Source organism: Macadamia integrifolia, chromosome 8 (genome assembly GCF_013358625.1).
Source record: "Macadamia integrifolia cultivar HAES 741 chromosome 8, SCU_Mint_v3, whole genome shotgun sequence".
NCBI lineage: Eukaryota > Viridiplantae > Streptophyta > Magnoliopsida > Proteales > Proteaceae > Macadamia > Macadamia integrifolia.
Window position 1 is genome coordinate 144,812 of NC_056564.1, and position 20,468 is coordinate 165,279.

The window sequence follows — 20,468 nt, forward strand, 5'->3', positions numbered from 1 at the left end:
TGGAGAGAAGGGTAGAGTTATGAAGGGCCGAGTCTCTAAATCCCAATCCCCCTTTTTCTTTTGAATGATAAAGCCTAGCCCATGAGATCCAATGCATATTGGGTTCATTTTCATATTTGCCCCAAAAGAAGTTTGTTGTCATCTTCGTGAAATTGTTGTGGATTGCCTTAGGAAGTTTAAAATGTGAGCTTGCATAGTTGGGCATGGCAAAGGCAATTGCTTTGAGCATCACTTCACAACCTGCATGTGAGAGAATATAAAGTTTCCAACTTTGAAATTTATTGGAGACTCTATCGTTGATTTCCTTGAATGCTTGGGCTTTGGATGTTCCAAACTATGTTGGTAGACCAAGATATTTGGAGGGTCCTTCACTTCATGGCACTTTAAGAACTCTAGAGAACCACCTCTTAAACTTGCTTGAAGTATTATGGCTAAATGTCAAGCTCGATTTTTTCTAGTTAATGCATTGCCCACTTGCACGACAATATAGATCCAAATAAGCCTTGATGTTACACACCTCTTGCAATTTCATTTCTGAAAAGAGAAGACAATCATCTGCAAATATTAAGTGTGAAATAGGAAGTGCTCAATTATGGACCTTGATGCCTCTAACGATGTGAAGATCTTCTGCTTGCAAGATGACAAAGGTTAAGGCTTGTGCACATAATATGAAGATAGCGGGGGATAAAGGATCTCCTTGTCGTATCCCACGAGATGGATTAATAGAACCACAAACAGCCCCATTGATAAAAATATTGCAATTGATAGTTTTGATACATGCCATCACTAAAGAAACCCAACGGGAGTGAAAGCCTAGCCGAAGGAGCATACTTTCAATAAATGTCCACTCGAGATGGTGATAGGCTTTCTTCATATCAAGCTTGAAAGCAAGATATTTCTTTTGGCCCTTGGTCTTCTTTTTGATGTAGTGAAACATTTTGTGTGCCATAAAGATATTGTCCGAGATAAGTCTTGATGGGATGAAGGCCGACTGATTAGGTGAATTGATCTGATTATGAGCTCCATGAAGACGATCTGCAATAACTTTTGTCTAAAAAGTTCCATGGGCATATGACCTGTTTTAAAAAATCATGGCACCATTAAGCTCCTTGGCCATATGACTTGTTCTAAAAAATTCAGAGGCAAAGTTATGTAGGTCAATATTAATAAGCTCTCAGAACCTTTGGAAAAAGCCTGGTGACTTCAAGGAGCCCATGGCAAAGAGGGCTTTCCTCACATCCTCTATAGTTGGTTCAAGACATAAGAGATTATTAATTTCTTCTGTAACCACTGCGTTAACAGAACTAAGCACTTGGTGAAGAGCATCATGGTCAATAGGTTCATAAGTGAATATTTCATTAAAATGATCCATAGTCAAATGATATACCTCTGAATCTGATGTGGTCCATTCTCTGGTGGCATGCTTGAGTTTGAGGATTTTATAGGAGTGGCGACGTTGCAACATGGACGCATAAAAGAAACTAGTGTTGAGGTCTCCATTAACCAACCACTCAACTCGAGCCTTCTGTTTCCAAAGCTCTTCCTTTCTAGCTAGTTCTTCCGCCAAAAGATTTGAAACTTCATTAACTTTAGCTTGGGAGAAATCAGATTGAGCAAGGCCTTGGAGATGCTCCAGTTCAATTTTCAAATTTTTTATCTTGGATTGAACATGGCCGAAGACCTCATGGTTCCAATTTTTAAAGACTTTTTGGTTGCTTTCCATCTTCTGTTGTAATATGGTTGCTGCAGAACCATGATAGGGAGCAGTCCAAGCTTTAGTTGTTGTGCTTCTACATTGGGGGTGGCGGAACCACATAGCTTCGAAACGAAATGGTTTCACTCCTTTCATCTTTCCACCCAAAGAGTCGATTAGAATAGGATTGTGGTCCAAGCCGAGAGCGAGGCGCACAAAGACAACGGCATCCGCAAAATTACGCCGCCATGCTTGATTGGAGAGGGCATGATCCAATCTGATTCTAATATTTGATTGGCCCATTCTACGATTGCTCCATGTAAATTTTGGACCTTTAGCACCCAAATCAAGTAATCTACAACTATTAACCATATCTTGAAAATTCTTTGAGTCATGTGAGATCTTCGTATTTCCACCTATTTTTTCATGCCATCCTAGGTAAGAGTTAAAATCGCCAAAGCAAATCCAATTTGTATCACGAGAGGCCCCTAACTGAATTAGCTTTTCCCATACTACAACCCTATTTGACCGAATTGGGTTCCCATACACGCAAGTGAGAAAGAAGGGATCCTCCTGCTTAATAACAACAGAACAATCTACCAATCTATTGTTAGAAAACAGAACATTTATTTGAACATTAGAATGCCACATGATGGCTAAGCCTCCAGCGGTGCCTACAGGGTCAACTACATAGGAAGAGGCCCATTTAAGATTCTTGCAAATATGATTGAGCTTGGTGCGGTTGCAGCGAGTTTCCATGAGAAAAATTTTGTCTGGCTTATCGTTGTTGGAGAGATTCCGTAAGGATTGAATCGTCAAGGGACTCCCCAGCCCTTGACAATTCGAACTCAAAATTTTCATAATGTCCCATGGGGCTGATAACCCCATCCGCCACAGGGCCATGCATTAAAAAAATGCTTTGGTTCAAGAGTTGTAGAATCTGATTCCATATCTGCTTCTGATTCAGGTTTTGTCTTCCGAGCCCTTTAATTTTGGTTCTAGTTCCACTTGTAACAAGGGGTGGATGAAGGATGGTCTTAGGGAGGGATAACTTGGGAGTAGGGAAAATTTGGGTTTGAAGGTTATGATTTGGGGTTGGGTCAATAGGTGGGGGAGGCTGATGTGTGGTTGAGATTTCATGAGGAAGGATAGAGTATACTGGAAGTATGTTGGGTTGAAGTGACCCTGTCATATAAGCTGGAGGTTGGAGGGCTGGTTGTGGTAGTGCGGTGAAAATGTTTTGGTTCAGGCTTTGATTTGGGTCGGAAATAGAGCAGGCCGATAGTTGTGGGAGGAGGGTGAGGAGGGTGAGGAGGGCATTGGTGAGATCTGGCCTTTGACTAAGGTGGGCCTGAAGATATGCCAAAGTCGTGGTTGTGGCATGGGCTTGGGATTGGTGGGCCTGAAGATATGCCAAGGGTGTTGGTGTGGCATGGGGTTGGAATTGATTATGGATGGATGGATGGTGGTAAATGTGGTTTATGTAAGGAGGCAGGGCCAAATATGGGATGTGTGAAGCTGAATTGGCAAGATCGTTACGCACAGGTTGGGAATTTGATGTTATGTAATGATTTTCTGGAATATTGCCAATCATAGGGGAGGAATGTGAGAGAGGGTAGAGGAGCGCCTGGCCCTGTGTACCTGGCATGACAGAGGGGTCACAGATGGGCACGCCTGTACTGGTGTATTCTCCATACTGGAGTAACCTGGATGATGGTTGTCCCTTCTATCGGCGGTGGAAGAACTTTCGTCGGAAGTTGCAGTAGTTTGGGTTTGCTGGATGTCTTCAATGGCCATGACTGTAGCCTTCTCGCACAAACGCGGTGATGGGGCTACCCCACGTAACACTGGTCCTAAACGATTCAGAGGGAACTGTGTGCACTTCTTCCCCATTGGGCAATCATGATCGCTGCGGTGCCGTTGCTCCTCATCAAACATGGCAACACATCTATTATCCTCATGTCCGAGTTTCCCACAAAAGTTGCAAAAGGTTGGGAGGTGTTCATACTTCACTTTGATGATGGATTTTGAGCCATTACGACGTTGAAGCGAGATGACATTCGTAGCGGACTGCGGATGTCGATGGCAATTCGAACCCGCAAAAATCTAATTCTCTCGCCAAATTGGTTATTGTCTATCATCATGGCTTTACTCGGCTGGCCTACTTTTGAAGTAAGTTGAAGGGCTAGCTTAAGATCCATTAGCTCCAGTGGAACATCATGTAGTTGGATCCAAAACTCCACAAGGTTGAACTGCCAAACTCTGGGTTCATTCCATCACTCCAAGACTATCAGGTTACCTACAACCGTCCAAGGGCCCTCGGCAAGGACGTTAAGTAAGTCTGGTTCATGGCGTAAGTGGAACAGATAGGTTCTCTCGATGTACGGGCATGCCTCGACTCTTTCCTTAGTGTTCCAAGCACTGATTAAAGCAACTGTTACTGCCTGGGGCCGATAGCATTTCCCTTCCATTATTTGGCCGATGAGGGTGGTGGTCCAGGATTGGGATAGGCAGTCTTCCGTGGCATCATCGACGACAAAAACATTGTCGTCTATCCCTGTGAGGGGTTCAGGTGATGGAGTATCCAATGGTGGTATGATAGTTGGTGATGCTAGGAGGGGTGGTAGTCTATCAGGCGGTGCCGGGAGAGGTAGGGAGGTGTTGTTCATTATAGGGAAGGCGAGACGGGTTGCTGGTTGGGATTCTGGGTAGGAAAAATGTGACTAGAAATGGAAAAGGATGAGGTGACAACCTAGGAAAGGTGAATGGAAGTGGAGAAAAGAGGGTGTGTTGGAGGGAGAAGAAGATCTACTAACAAGAAGGAGAAAAATCACACCAAGAAACGGCGGAAGAGTATCGGCAACCGGCTAATGGGATAGTTTCACTGAGCCACTAAGATAGCCAGTCTACCATTCGGGATGGGGTCTTTGCACTTGTGAGTTGAGAGAGGTCCTCACATCCTACAGCTCGCTTGTTTGGGCAACATCGAACATGTAAGAAATGATTACTTGTGTAAGTGGGGTTACATTCAATACACTCACAGCAGCATTGGATAGGGTTTTCATAGGGTCATGTCGGTTGTAACTAATTAAACATATGAATTATGATAATTAAAAAATAATAATAACAAACATTAAAGAGGGAGTCGATCCATAAATGAAGTGGTTTTTGCGTCCACACTGGCATTTACCATTTGCTTCACAAGCTCCGGGATCGTCACCAGATCAATTTCGACATGTCCCGATCTTGATAGTCGCATTTATTGACTCGGTCATTCACCGAAGAGTCACCCATGCGGAATTTCATCTTTCGTCTCCATCATTTGATCTTAAACTTTTTGCCCAAAAAAATCTAAAACTTTACATATGAGGATAAAAGAGGGGATTGGGCTTCTCTTATGAGTGTCGTCACCCAGATCTTACCCATAGTTACTTGGATAAGTGCCACATGTCCGGGTGATGATTCAATGGTTATTAGCGTCTCTTTTTTCATACCTTTTTCAAAATGTTGGATAATTATCTCATCAAGTGGCGCTCACCCAGGTAACTATGGGCCGACCTGGGCAACGGCCGATAAACGCTAAGGAGGAGAACCATATCCTAAAAGAGGAGTCAATGCCATCCAAATATTTCATTATTTAGAGAGACAAAGTACTCAAGATTTCCCATAATCTTTCTCCTATTGCTCCTGATGTGGTAAAAATTGACTAGTCGATTTTCTTCTCAACTCCTGCTACAGTCAATCTGCACAGAAGAGAAGACAAGGGAGAGCTGGGCTGACCTGACGGGTGACTCTCTGATGCCTAAGTCAAATCTTTCCACAGCAGATACTCGAGAGTTTTCAGTAAAGAAGTGATCGATCCCCCCTGATGGAGGCTTACTTTGGTATTTACAAGCTGCTGATGGAGGGAGAAAGAAGAACGTTTGTGGAGAGTCCTGCTAATCGTGGAGTTCTTAAGGAGACTGGCTCTACAATTCTGGGAATATTTTGGATTCTAGGGCGTACTCCGAGAATATTCCTCTCTTATCCTAAAGGCACAAGTCGTGAGAGGTGTGGACACCTTGGCGATGTGAGTGGATTGGCTCCTGCCCCTATAATCAGGAATCACGTCCCTTGAATGTAAGAGTGGGTGTGTGTATGTTTTTGGGCACCTTATTTGATTGTGCCGAGCAGATGTAGCAGGTCGCCCTGAGGAGAGACGATGTGGCAGGTTGGCTTGAGGAGAGACCAAGGTGGTAGGTTGGCCTGTGGACAGACCAAGGTGGCAGGTCAACCTATGGAGGGACCGAGGTGGCAGGTCGGCCCATGGACAGACCAAGGTGACAGATCGGTCTGTGGAGAGATCGAAGTGGCAGGTCAGCCTGAGGAGAGGCCGAGGTAGCAGATCCTCATACATGCTTCAGCCGTGTTAAGGATGAGGACATATTTGGCCTCATCAGCTCCAAACATGACATGACATTATTTCTAATACAATCTTCCTCCTATTGCTCCAAACATGACACAAGTGACATTGTTTCTAACATTAGAATTTGTCAGGTCCCTTTTTTTTTTTTTTTTTTTTTTTCATGCTATGCTGTAGGAAATTTAGTATATGCGGATTTAGATAAATTGCATTGGTTTCTTCAACCTTTTTGTAACTTTTGCTTTGCTATATAATATCATCATTCGTGTCAAATTTCATGAGCTCAGCTCAAAGTCCATAAGATCCAAATCCTCTGTTATTCTCCATCGTGTTATTCTTCATATCATGCATTGACTTTATTGGTAATTGAAGTTTTTTTTTTATTTAAAGAAATCCATACCAAACATTTTTTTTAACAAAAAGTCCATACCATTTACTGCTTTAGTTTCCTTAACAACGTATCTCCAGTCTGTTTATCTCAGTAATTAAGCAAGGGTAAATTACACAAAGGTCCCTAGCTTTTGGAATGTATGGTTCATGGGTTCAAATCAACTAAAATTAAAGCAGTATAATATACCTACAAAAAATTGAAAAGGAAAAAAATTCCAGCAATGAAATGGTCCCATCGTTAATCGATACCCATAAGTCCAAAAGAATTGATAAGATCCAGGACTGGATTTTGACCTTGTAGCGAGCTGTTGGGTGTGAACTGGATACAGGGAGTTACCAAAGAAAAAAAAAACTGGATACAGGGAGTGGTGCCAACTGATCATAGGCCACATTCAAACGCCAACCATTGATATCTGAGCTGTTTTTTATCTCTTCAGTTCTCATAACAGCTGTTTGATGTCATTGGGTTCGAAATTGATTAGTTATAGGTCCAAGAGTTCTTTTGTTAAAAAAATAAATAAAAATGGGAAATGCTTATTTCAGATCTTCCACTCTGGTTGTCGGCCAGATCTCTCGAGGCTCTGTTTTGTCTGCAAGGAAAAATGCAAACATTTCCTTCAAAAGTGAAATATATTTTACAGAAAAAGAATTCTCTTTTTTAATGTTCCATTTCGGTAGGATCTTATTAACGTTCGAAATTTAAAATTTGAATTTTAAGTACAAAAATATATAAATATTTCTTTTATCCTTTCTCACTTTTTTTTTTGGTAAAATCACACTTTTATTTTCCAAATGGGGTGAAAAACTCTTTACCTAGTCCGGTTCATTTTTACTAAATAAAAAGTTTCGGTTCATTTTTTTAGGAATAAACGAACCGTATACAAATTTTGTTCCATTTTTGTTGAAAAAACACCTGAAATGATTTTTTTCCAAATGTTACCACATAGACTTGGGGTGCAAATTTGGCTCTGACAACCCGAACTCACACTAACCCACCATGAGCCTAGGAGTGTCAACCGATCAGGCTAGAGTAACCGATCTCAATCGGGCCTACTCGGGCTTGATCAGTTGGAAACCTTGCATCGTAAACGGGCGTAGCTTTGGGGGGCATGGTACAATTTATAATTAGGCTGATCAATATCGGGTTTTAATCGGACTACCTTAAACAAGCCTTAACCGAACTACAGACCCATTTAAATCTAAACGTGCTCTAAACAGGCTTTAAACGTGTCTACCTAAAATTTTTTTCGTAAGTAGATTGAAGACCCAATAATAGAAATGAAATGAGATTCTAGTTGTTCAAAAAAAAAAAAAAAAGACTATGACCATTATAAATTATAAAATTAAACTTAATTAACCCAAATCCTATTACAAAGCAAAGGGTAAGAAAACTTAATTAATTTCTTACTAACAGTGGCATAATAGAAATTTTATGTAGTATTAAAGGGGGTTGGGCTACAATGAATAGGTTAAGCTAGGCATACAAATGTGTAGCGCGCCCAACAGGCTAACTACTTGTCCGTGAGAGCCTTTCGGACCGTAAACGTGTCAGGCTCGACTAGGCCTACCGGAACGAGCTCAGAGTTGACACCCCTACTTGAGCCCGAACAAGGTATGGACTAGGTTTTCTAACCTTGAGGGCAGATTAGGGTTAGATCAGGCCTAGGCCCAACCCAACCCAACCCAACCCAACCCTGAATTTAAGCCTGTTTGTATAATATGTTTAACATATATATACATGTATAGCTTTTGCTTTGTTAGTTGTACATATATTATAACATATAAATAGGTTATAATACAATACATTATAAATATAAATATATTATAATATTACGTGCACAATATGATCTAGGGGGTTTCTTGCTTTCCCGAGCTAATTGCCCTAAGGCAAATAACTGATGCCACTTGTCCTGAACAGCTAATTGTAATGTCTTTACCGATGCGCCCCTTTCTTGATTTAGGAGTTCGACATCCGGTTAAATATGTCTATCGCAGCAAATCCTTCTCACAGTCTATAGTCTTTGGCCTTGCTTTTCATAGCCTTATTTACTGGGAAAGATCAGATGTCATCTCTTAGCAAGAAGGTTTAGAATCCCTAACTTGAAGGTGGCGACAGGGATTACTTTCCCAAGCGTAATGTTATATATATATATATATAGCTTTTACTTCGTTAGTTGCACATATATTATAATATATAAATATGTTATAATACAATACATTATAAATATAAACATATTATAATGTTACATGCACACACCGTTCACATTTTTAATTTAATGAACCTTATACATAACATGTTATAAAGTATAAACCTATCACCCACTTTTGATTTTAAAAATCTAATGTAATGTTGTCTCATTTGGCATAGATATATGATGGGAAAAAAAAAAAAGTGGGATAAATGTAAGAACCTGAAGTGGGACCCTGTCTTTCATTTAGGCACGTCTGATAAGGGATTATAGGATTGCCACTTTTTACTATAAAATCTTTATATTTTTTCTTCTTTTCAATACATACTACTTATGGATTCAGATCCTCTCCAATTCCCTCAAGGTGCAATCAAGTACAATTCTCCCCTAATCTAGTGACATGTGTCCCTACTGATGTAGACGACCAAGATGAGGTGAGAGAAAGCTGAGGGCATCATGGGTCTAGATCTGCAAAAACCCAAATCGATCCATCCTCTCCAATGCGTTCAATGCATTCAACGCATTCCCCACATGTGGGTAAGTGATTTTTTCTCAACAACTCTTGGAATATTTGTCTTATATCTTCTTCATTCCCAATTCCAATTGTTAATAAGATCTTGAAAATTCTCCACTGATGATAATGAGAATGGTGGTGCCCCATTTCAAAGTTAGGGGAACTAACTACCAAATTAGCTGCAAGATACGTTAGTTCTACTGATACCGATAATTCAATTGGTATCACTCACAGGTATATATATGCTCATCTCCTTGCTTACAATGGTGATATTTTTTTTTCAAAACTCAAAATTAATTCTAAATTTAAGTTTTTCTTTTGAAGGCTTGTCCTTAACGGTATTCCTGGGAAGGATATTCTTGAAAAATGGTTTGATATCAACCATACCAGTGGAGTTTTGTCAGAGACTCAAGGTGAATCTGGCATGTCTTCCCTTTTTGAAAGTTCACAAAATCAAAAAGTTCACAAAAAGAATTTGGCCTAGTGGAGTACTAAGCTTAAGAGGTGAGAACTTTTTTTCTTTTGGTAAAGAGAACTGAGAATTTAACTAGTTTACCCTTTACCATCTTGATTATGTGTCTTTTCAACTCCACTTTTATCTCATAACTGTGATAAATATACATACTACTTGCCCCCACCCCCACTGTCCAGAGAAGGAAAAAAAAGTACAGGCGATCATCTTCAACCTGCTCTGCTTACCACAAACCATAGTTGAAGACAATCTCAGATAGAGTAGAGGAAGAGAAACGAGATAGCCGAAGGAACCTCGTCTGTGGCCTGGGGATTGTTGAAGACGACCTCTTAAGTAAGTAGATTCTTCATCTCTGCAACTATTCTTCGTCTTTTACATACTTGTTTTCAGAAGTCTCTAATTTTGTCCTTTTTTTTATTTTTTATAAAGCCCGATTTTTTTTCCCACCTTGATTGTTACATTCGACAGATTTTTGTTTGGAGATGTACAGAAATGAGGTCTTGAGTAGATCTTGAATTTGGTTAATCCCTGGTGTAAATGGGAAATTAATGAGACAAGGCGAAGAGGAAAACCGAACCAGATCTTAACCAAGTTGAGCTTATTGAGCTTTCTCCTGTTGATCCTGGCATGCAACGTCGCAGCCATCCTTCATTACTGAAACGGGAAATTCAGACAAAATCGGAGTTCCAATTTATTCAAAAATCGAAAAAATAAAATATGAAATTTAGCAACAGAAATGAGTAACCAGATCTACCCCATTGGAGCTTCCTCGCTAGATGGTTGATCTGGCTATCTTGTTTGGGATGGTGAATCTGTATCGGTTAATGTTCTCCGGACTCATAGAGAGTATTGAGAAACTTAAGCCAGTCATCCGAGCTGCCCTTGCTGTTCCTCCTCATGTTGGAAGAGTCCACAATCGGAGTTGAAAAGAACTAGTCAGTCAGTTTTGGTAGTTTTTGTTGTTGTATAAGCTCTATTCTCCATGGACATCTCGTTCAAGTCGAGATCTAGGATTGTATTTTCTTAATCAATGAACTAGCGAAGAGGTGGGTTGGTGCTGAATAAGGGTTCATGTATATGAAATTTTTGTCATTGTTTTGCATTTTGTACTGCCTGGTTCCCTTCTAAGAATGAATTTTTTGTTTGTTGCTGCAACATCACCTGGTTTGCTTTCAAGTTGGTAAATTTATTTTGCTTTTTGATGATGTTTCTCTGTGTGTCCTCCCTCATAATATACACATGTCTGTGTTATCTTTATTTCCTTTTTAACTTTTTCTCCTCTCACTCTCTTATCTTTATTTCCTCATACTTTGCTGTTATTAAACCTCAGTTCTTCTTTTCTGCTAGGGGTCTCACTCTTTCATCTTTACTTAATTTCCTCATCCTTCGCTGCTATTAAACTTCAATTGTTCTCGCCTTATTGTTACATAATTACATTTGATGTTGTCTTCTTCGATCTTGATTTACCTTTCTAGACTGAAATGGTTTACTGGGTTTTCCAGAGACATAAGTTTGAAGGCCCCGGGAGGGGGGGGGGGAATGTTTTGTCCTGGGTATGATATCCATCTTTTAAACACAAACCATGGAGAGAAGTCTGAAAAGTTCAGTAAAAATAGGAGACTGGCTTACTTTGAACAGTTTGAGGAGAGTTTATTACCAGGACAAAGAAGCTAGAGAAATCAAAACAATCCTTGAATATTTTGTTTGTTTGACTTTAGCAACTCTGAATTGACGAGTTATCCTTTATATTTTGCATCTTATTAGAAGTGCTAGGTCTTTCTATTCTTTCAAGAATATCCAATCCTGGTGCTATTACTACAACAACAACAACAACAACAACAACAACAACAATCATAACATAATCCCAACTTAATGGGGTTGGCTACATGGATTCGAGATAGGAATAGGATTATAAAGAGACAACGTAAGCAGGGTGAGGTGAGGCACAAAGTAGGTGAAACGTAGAAGTCAGAGGATCACAAGAACATGCCCTATAAAGGGTCGGCAACTCCGGTCCTTGTCCTTCACGAAATTCTATCTGTGGCCATACTACAATCTAGCCCTACCATTTGCATATCTCTTCTTACCACTTCATCAATAGTCATTTTGGGCCTGTCTCTACCTCTTTTGGCTCTATCCAATTGATTCTAATCGCTTTTCCTAATTGGGGCATCCATAGGTTTCCGTTAGACATGACCATACCACCTCAACCGGTTCTCACGGAGCTTGTCTTGGATAGGGGCGACTCTCACATTGCTTCTAATGCGATCATTCCTTACTCTATCTCTCTTGGTCTTGCCACACAACATCCTTAGCATTCTTCTGTCCGCTACACCCAATTTATTCAGATTACTCTTCTTGACTGCCCAACACTCCACTCCATAGGTCATAGCTGGTCGTATAATTGTCCGATAAAATTTTCCCTTGAGTTTGATAGGCACGCATTTGTCACATAAAACTCCCGACGCACCTCTCCATCTCATCAATCCCACTTTAATTTTGTGGGCAGCATCATCTTCTATATCACCCTCTTTGCTAATGATGGATCCCAGGTATTTAAAACAGTCACTCTGAGGTAGTTCCCGATCTCCAAGTTTCACCACTTCATCCCTTCCACTAGTTTGGTTAAAGGGGCACATCATATATTCTGTCTTTGTTCTACTTACTATATAACCCCTTGACTCTAAACGCGATCTCCAGATTTCCAGTTTAGTATTAATTCCTTCCACTGTTTCATCTATTAGAACAATATCATCAGCGAATAGCATACACCATGGGACTGGTTCTTGGATGTGCCTGGTTAGATCATCCATAATGAGTGCAAACAAATAGGGACTTAATGCTGATCCTTGATGTAACCCAATCGAAACCGAGAATTCATTACTTTGTCCCTTTGTCGTTTTGACACTCGTCACCGCTCCCTCATACATATCTTTAATAATATCCACATAGTTATTCACGCCACTTCTCTTCTCTAGGACATGCCAAATGAGCTCTCTCGGTACTCTGTCATAAGCTTTATCTAGGTCAAGAAATACCACATGGAGGTCCTTTTGTTTGCAAATGATCTTGCTCCCATCGCTGGAAGTAGATTTGTATCCATCGCTTTAATAGTGTAAAGCAAATGTTCAAGTTTTGCAAGGTTGGTAATTAGTGGCCTTTCTATTATTGATTATCTATACAAAATTTGTTCCAGAACAAGTTTTACCAAACGCCTCAGCTGCTGTTTTTTTGTTCTAAAACTGTTTATGAAACAGGTTTACCAAACACCATTTTCTGGAAAATAACAATTTTTTAACACAGAAATGAAAAATTATGGTTTTGACACATTCTAGAAACGTTACCAAACACGGCCTTCTTCCCTTCGTCAGAGAAACCAAATCCGCCGCGGAACCCTAACCCCTTGCCCTTTGCCTTTGCCTTTGCCCCATTATTCTTCATTTCCATTTCTAGTGGCCGTCGACCAATGGTGAGCATCAATACCCCTGCTCCCTTCCTCTTCTTCCGTTCTTCGTTTCTCTTCCAATCGCTTGTTGAAAACCCAATCAAGGGAGGTTGCAGTAGTGGGAGGGCGATTGCAGCGGCAAGAGGGCAACATCTCTCTTCTTCATCTACTCCTCCATTCGGCCAGCCTCTACTCTTCTATGTAAGTATTTTCTTAGTGAAATTGATGCATATCTCTCTCTCTCTCTCTCTCTCTCTCTCTCTCCCTCTCTCTTCTCTGTAATTTTTCTTCCATCACTGTTAACAAAGCAATCAAGTTGGGGATTAGGGACAGGTTGTCAATACATTCCGATGAGGCGTTTTAAGTGCTTTTATTCCTCCCTCTTTTGGCCTTTACTTCAATTCTTTTTAGTCATTCAGCGCAGCTTTCATCTAAGAGAATCGAATATTTCAGTGGACCGTGTTTTGGGCTCTTCTCGCCATTCTTCAGTGGTGGGGCTTCAATGATACAGTGATTATCATGAACAAATGGATCTTCCACATATGCATCTGGTTTCTGAGATTGCATAGTCTGCAACTTTTTTTAGTTTTCTTCAATTGTACTTTTACGTTTTGTTTGATTTTATTTGAGTGTGTTTTAATTTTTAATCTGATGGAAAATTTAGCTTTTCTAATGGTGTTAATTGTCTCTACCCAAAAAAAAAAAAAAAAATGGTGTTAATTGTTAGAAAAATCCTTCGCTACACTTCAATTGCTTTCTCCCATCATTCCGATGAGCTGAAAAGGTCCTGGGTTGGTATGAAATAGAGTATGGACAATTACAGGATACATTTGAATGATAGAACTATTACAGGATACAATACCATCGATTAATCTACTTTGGTCCTCTTTGATAGAAATATATTACTAAAAAATTTAGTTTTAGTTTGTTTAACTTCCATTGCAGCTCATTTACAATAAGAATTGAAGAAATGTTCAGGTCTCGGCAGTGGCCTGATTTTTGCTGTAACTGTGTGCAGAAGTTTTTTTTTTTTTTTTTGGGGTAAAGGTGTCCAGAATTATAAGAGGGTCTAATTGAAAGAAATAAAAAAAGAGTGATTATTTCGGATGAGTTCTTGAACTGATGCCAATTACCAGTAGATATTAACTAGTACTTACAATTCCAATTTGGTAACCACATTTTATATCATTATTAGTTAATTAAGATGACAACCAACGAAGGGAACAACACTATTGGGTACCCTAGAGAAAGGACATTAGAGGGGAATCTTCTGTGTTTGATGCTCACAGTGTGAACACCATTGATTGTTAAGAATAAGAATATAGCATTGAAAGGGCATGATAGCATATTTTTTAATGTAAATCTAGAAGAATGAGAAAGAATTTCAAATTGGAAAGCTAGATTGGGTTTAAGTGTTCATGAAAGAATGAGAGATTAGAATTTAGTTGCAAACAATCAGTTTTAGTTCATTCTTAAGTCCAAAATAAGCCTGTATTTTGCTCCCGGATTTTTATAGAACAACCGTATTAAGCACGTATCATATCATTGCCGTACACATTTTATTGTGCTGGATTTTTTAAAAGTATTATTGCCGCGTAGTCCGTTTAATTAACGTACGTATCTGTTCCTATACTATTCCTGTCCCTAACTTACTAGCTATGCTTTCAGGAGGGGAAAGAGATTGGGAGATTCTCTTGATTTAATACAACCATGTCATGGAACCACTGCTTGTTTGCGACTCTCTTCTTCCTCTCGACAAGCTTGGCTTCTTCGAGCTTCATTTTTGGTGATTCTGAAACCCACATAGATCTCTCTCTCACACACACATAGGTTTTTTTTTTCCCCATTTTTCTTCTTTGGTTTCTTATACTTTTGAATTCATTTTGATGTTCGCAGACAATGTCTTTGAATCTGACAGATCGACCGGTTGGACGGCCCGGACCCTCCTTCAGGCTAAAAAGAGTTAGTTCCACCCCTCACCGTCTTTAATTTTTTTTCTTTTTATTTAATAATGTCTCATTCTCTTTCTGATAGTTCAACTATGAATCGTGTTCGAGAGGAAAAAGAAAGAGAATATGTCTTTGTTATTTTTTGTGGCTTCCTGTTTTGATGGTATACATTTTCTCCTAAATGAAGAATATACAGATAAGGAAGGGGGGGAAAAAAAAGAAACTTGAAATTTTCCTAACCCAAAAAAAAAAAAAAAAAAAGGTCCTTAGATTTCAGCTTCTTGGGAGTGGTGTTGCTTGTGTGATTTAGCAATAGATGAATGACAGTGGAATTGTAAGAAATCATTTATTTATTTTTCTTCTCTTTTATCCCCTTTTTATGTTGGGTGTTGGCCTCGGGCGGCGGAAGGGAAGTGCTTGTTTTGGAGTTCACTTGTACTACAATTTTTTCATTTTTGGTGATGGAAAACGATTCTGATTATATGCATGAGTGGTATGTTTTTGGAGCTATTTTGTACATTGCTACCAGTTGACCAAATTCTCCCACATCTTACGAAGGCAGGTGATCACCAAGGTTTTGATGTTAGAGAATGGGAAATTGACATAGGCCCTGCATGATAACACTTCTGTTTTTGTATTTCTCTGTAAAAATTAGAAATCCGTTTGTTACCACCGGTTCATTTTTTTGTTCCTAGGAATGAATTGGAACAAAAAAGTTGCCAAGAAATAGAAAAAAAAAGAAGCTTTAATTTGGAACTTCTCTAAGGCCCCATTTGTTTGACGGATAAAAAGTGTTGGGAAACTTGTGAGAGTGGGTCTCACATGTTGTGGGTTGGGTTGACAAGGAAAGGAAGGAAGGGTGGGTTCCATGGGAAAGGGAGGAAATGGAGATGGGGTGGAATTCTATGGGAAAGAGAGGAAAAAGGAGGAGGAGATAGAGACAGAACAACTTTTCCATGAAATTGGTAGGACTTTGGAAGTGAACAGGGTGGGAAAATTAAGTGTCACATCAACAGACAACAATTATGTAAGTTTCTCCCCACTTATCCAAACACTCATATTTGTGTAATTTATGGGAAATAAGTTAAAGTTTCCCACCCCTTTTTTATTTCACTTTTCTCCATAAAACAAATAGGACCTAACCAAAAAGGAGAATAAAGATGTTGCTCTTTAATAAACACATGATTAATTTGATGGGCAAAGCAGTAATTTCATGTTAAAAATATAACACCACATCCAATGTAACTTCAACCACCCCCACCATCATCACTACCACCACCACCACCGCCACTGCCACTGCCACTGCCACTGCCGTCACCTCCACTGCCACCACCGCCACCTCTACCCCCACCTCCACCACCACCGCCGCCACCATCACCTCCGCTGCCACCACCACCACCTCTACCACTACCACCACCACCTCCACCTCCAAATTAACAAGCATTAAATGTGCAATTAATTTCACCCCCCCCCTCTTGGGCTATATCTTACGATCCATAAAAGACTATTTCATGTATTTTCTTCTTTTCCAATCGAATGAGGTTGTTCTTTCATTTTCTCTCATTCCTGCGTATATCAATTTGCAATTCTGTTTCATTCTTCTGATGTGTTATGCTATTAATTGACTATTGTTTAGTTTCTTCTCAGTTTCATATCAGACTTCTAGTTTTGTCATAGTATTCACTTCTGTCCATCAATCTTTGATTCCGTTCTTGGTTCTCTATAAGCCTCTTGTGTTCTGTTTACAACACTACGATCTAATTTTGATTACTATTTCTGCCAGTTTCTAATTTCTGAACTCACTTTCGATTTCTGTCCAGTTTAATTTCCTATGCTAATCCATGTTTCTACTCGCGTCTAACTTGCTATTTCTTTATTTCTGGTTACTATTTTCTGTCCGTTACTAAATCTGGATTTCTATTGTTGTTAAATGCTATTTTTGTAACTTCATGATAGCCTGAGATCTAAGCTTTTGATTTGAATCAAAGTTGCTGAGTTGTTCTCCACCACTACTAAACCATTCAACTAGGATTTGGACCAGATCTCAAATTTGATTTTTTATCTGGTTTTCTCCAGTTTGACCTATTGTTCCTTACCCATGGTTCTAGATTTCTTCTTGGTTTCTAATCCCTAATCCTTGTGTGACTTGAGCCCCAACAAATATTGACTTGTAGCCAGCTCAAGGGGTGCTCTGTCCGGCATTCGGTTGAATTTAGCCACTTCAAATATGTAGTTGACCGCTCAACTTCAAGCATGTAGTTGATGTGAGGGGGATTCAAGATAATATCGTCTATACAATTTTCTCTCTTTGTAGTAATTAACTTGCCAAATAATATGGATGTAGCTCCCAATAAAATGTTTTCGGTAGTTTCAGCTGCTATATAGGTTTGAGTATCCTCTTGTGGATGTACTATAATTTTGGGTATGATCTAGATCTGTTTTTAATGGTGTTCCCGAGCAAGCATGGCTTTAGGCTGTTGATGCAAATTTCCTACAATTTGCTTGGTTTGATTTGTTGGTTTTGTTTCATTATTAAACCGGTTCTTTGACTCAAACTGAGCCTGTGTATGGAGAAATTTTTAGAGCTCCATAAAATCTGGCCCTGTGGGTCCCACTATGGAGAAGATATGGCTTGGGATATGGAAGGTATACAGATCCTCTCTTTTAGGATCTGTCATAATTGTGGGAGAGAAGTTTGGGGCTTACAATTGTTAGTTTCTAAGCTTCAGGAATTGGAGATAATCTTCCTTGAATTTGTGGAGATAAAGAAACTTATGGTTGCTATATCTTTTTTTTTTTTGGTGAATAATAAATTCATTACCAAGAAGAAAGAAACAAGGCGGGATATACAAGCCCGAGGGAAAAAAAGGATAAACACTAAAGCTACTACGGGGGCAACAGGCCCGTAGGGAGGAGAGAGAAGAGAGAAGAGAGAAGAGAGAGGGAGGCCCCAAGAGACAACAATGAGCCTGTTGCTATATCTTTAGATTCCAAAAAACTAAGAATCTTATCAAACATAGGTACATTGTTTCAGTTAATTGAATCGGATCGAACTGGGTCTTGACCTGGTTGGTTCGTGGGTCGCCCACTAGATTTGGCCACAACAAAGCAAGGTTTTAGACCTAATCTCAAGAGCTCTTTCTTGCCGCAATCTTTCGTTCGTCACCGTTTGTGCGGATCAATGTGTGGTGCAACCCAGTCTGTTCCGCTGTGAGGAAAGCTATATCGAGGCAACCCTATATGCTCGTTTCCTTTCTGTTTTTACAGTTCTAATTATATTTTCTAAGGTTGTTGCTGTATAAAGGACAAACTATCTCACTATATATGTGGTAGGATCCTATTAGTTACTATTTTCTAGTCTCCTTTACATGCGTAGGGACTGTTCTAAGGCTCTTTCTATTTTTCTGTTTTCCTTTACTGGAGGCACTATTACCCTCTCTTTATATTGTAAGGGCCTTAGAGCCTACCCCCAACGATTTAGACAAAAGAAAGATGATAGCTTTATATTGTTTTTCCTTGTGAGACGCAAAAAAGGCTTTCAATGGTCGATGTGATGTTGATCGAGGCTTAGGTGGTTGCCCAAGTCATATCCTTTTTTATTTTTGCTTTCATATGTATTAAAAAAAAAAAAAACTATTGATTTGTTCATTCCTATATCATCGAGCCTGTTGCAATTTATTTCCCACTGGTTCGATATCGATTTTGAATTAGCCTTTGGTCCTTGAGCAATTCTGTGTGCATATAATCATAAAGTTAGCAATCCTCTTTTTATTGGATAATCTGTTTCCACCTTTTAGGTGAGAGACTGGAAGCTCCCATATCTTGAACTGAGTTTCATGAACATGATGATTCCAAGAAATTGCAGAAACCATGTATTTGAGAGTTTACGGCTTTGTCATTCCTCTGACCTTGGTTCATTTATTCTTGTGTTTGGAAAATCAAAATACATATGTGGTTATCCGTTTGTGAGATGAAATCAATTCTGTTATCCACAATTATATGGACTTAAACTGATTTCTAGAGATTTTTGTTTGTGGCCATTATAACATTTTATTCTTAGAAACTTTAGAGGAAAATTATTTTAAAATATTTTCTACATGATCAATTAAATGCAATCAAACACTCGATATTGTTAGATTTAGGACAAAGATTTAGAACAAAGCTCAACCACAGTTTGATTTATTGTTTAAGACAGCTTTCTGAGTTTGTAGTTCATGTTTGCAACTAGATAATATAAATGAAAAGTGGATGTAGATGCATTCATTTATGTACAAATTGTATATTTGAATATCTGATCACTATATTACTCTTGGTATGTTTAGTCTAGAAAATTTTAAACTTTTGATGAACTTGCTAAAAATTGGCTGACTTGACACACCAATCCTCTTTCTCTATTTGGGCTTGGGGCTGGCAGCGTTAAAAAACTGGCGGAGTTTTGACAAGAAATTAATGGAAGGATTAGAAATTAATATGCTTTTCTTGACCTAAAGGCTTTTCTCATAGGTTTGATGGTAACTTGTGGATGGATATTCTAATGGTTGTATCATTTAGCTCGTAAAGAACAGCTCATTCAAGTTTTACCATTCATCATCGACAGGTTGCTCTGTGAATTTTGAGTTCCTAAACTACACGATAATTACGAGCCAGTGCAAAGGACCTCAGTACCCCGCCAAGCAATGTTGCGGAGCCTTAAAGGAATTTGCATGCCCCTATTCGGTTCAGTTGAATGACCTCACCACTGATTGTGCATCTACGATGTTCAGCTACATTAACCTCTATGGAAAATACCCACCTGGTTTATTTTCTAGCGAGTGCCATGACAGTAAGTTAGGGCTTGTATGCGATGCAACAGCACCAGCTGAAAGTGTCAATGCAAATGGAGCTTGGATTGGCCAGACAGTACCACAATTTTTAGTGCTTTTGGCTGGGTCCTTAGTAGTACTTATTCAAATGTTGTGATAACATGATGTGGTTGTCATCGGTATTCTCCTGCCCCAATTGGACAGTTTCTTATGTTTAGTAGCTTGTTTTTGTTTTTGTTTTTTTTTTTTGTTTTCCGTATTGTATTATTCTGTATCAATTCATTCCTTCCAGTACTGATTCTTTGATTATTGCTCCTTGATTATGTATTTGATTGTTGCATTACGAGTTCCATACAAATTGAACATTGATATTACTTACAGAGTGAATCTTTTAACCAAAGTGGCTTCTCTTGAACTGCCGCAACACAACTAAAAGTGTACTTTTACCTCTTGACTTGCACCTGATAATTATTGTAATTATAAAATCAGGCTGTTTCACGAAGCAGATTGCGGTAGAAACCAGGATGTTATATATATATTGAGTGGGGCTGGCAAAATCTGAACAAACTTGAGACTCTGTCTGGTTATGATTATGGGCAAGTCTGTTTCTAA

The 20,468-nt window shown here is 39.2% G+C and overlaps 1 protein-coding gene across 1 annotated transcript; it reads left to right on the plus strand.

The window, feature by feature from the left end:
- The first annotated feature begins 9,839 nt into the window (after positions 1-9,839).
- Positions 9,840-20,256, plus strand: LOC122087728 (GPI-anchored protein LLG1-like). The gene is made up of 4 exons (XM_042656944.1): positions 9,840-9,993; positions 14,774-14,891; positions 15,002-15,067; positions 19,652-20,256. Exons 2-4 carry the CDS (start codon positions 14,816-14,818, stop codon positions 20,011-20,013), a joined length of 504 nt encoding a protein of 167 aa, XP_042512878.1. The 5' UTR covers positions 9,840-9,993; positions 14,774-14,815; the 3' UTR covers positions 20,014-20,256.
- Positions 20,257-20,468: the final 212 nt, after the last annotated feature.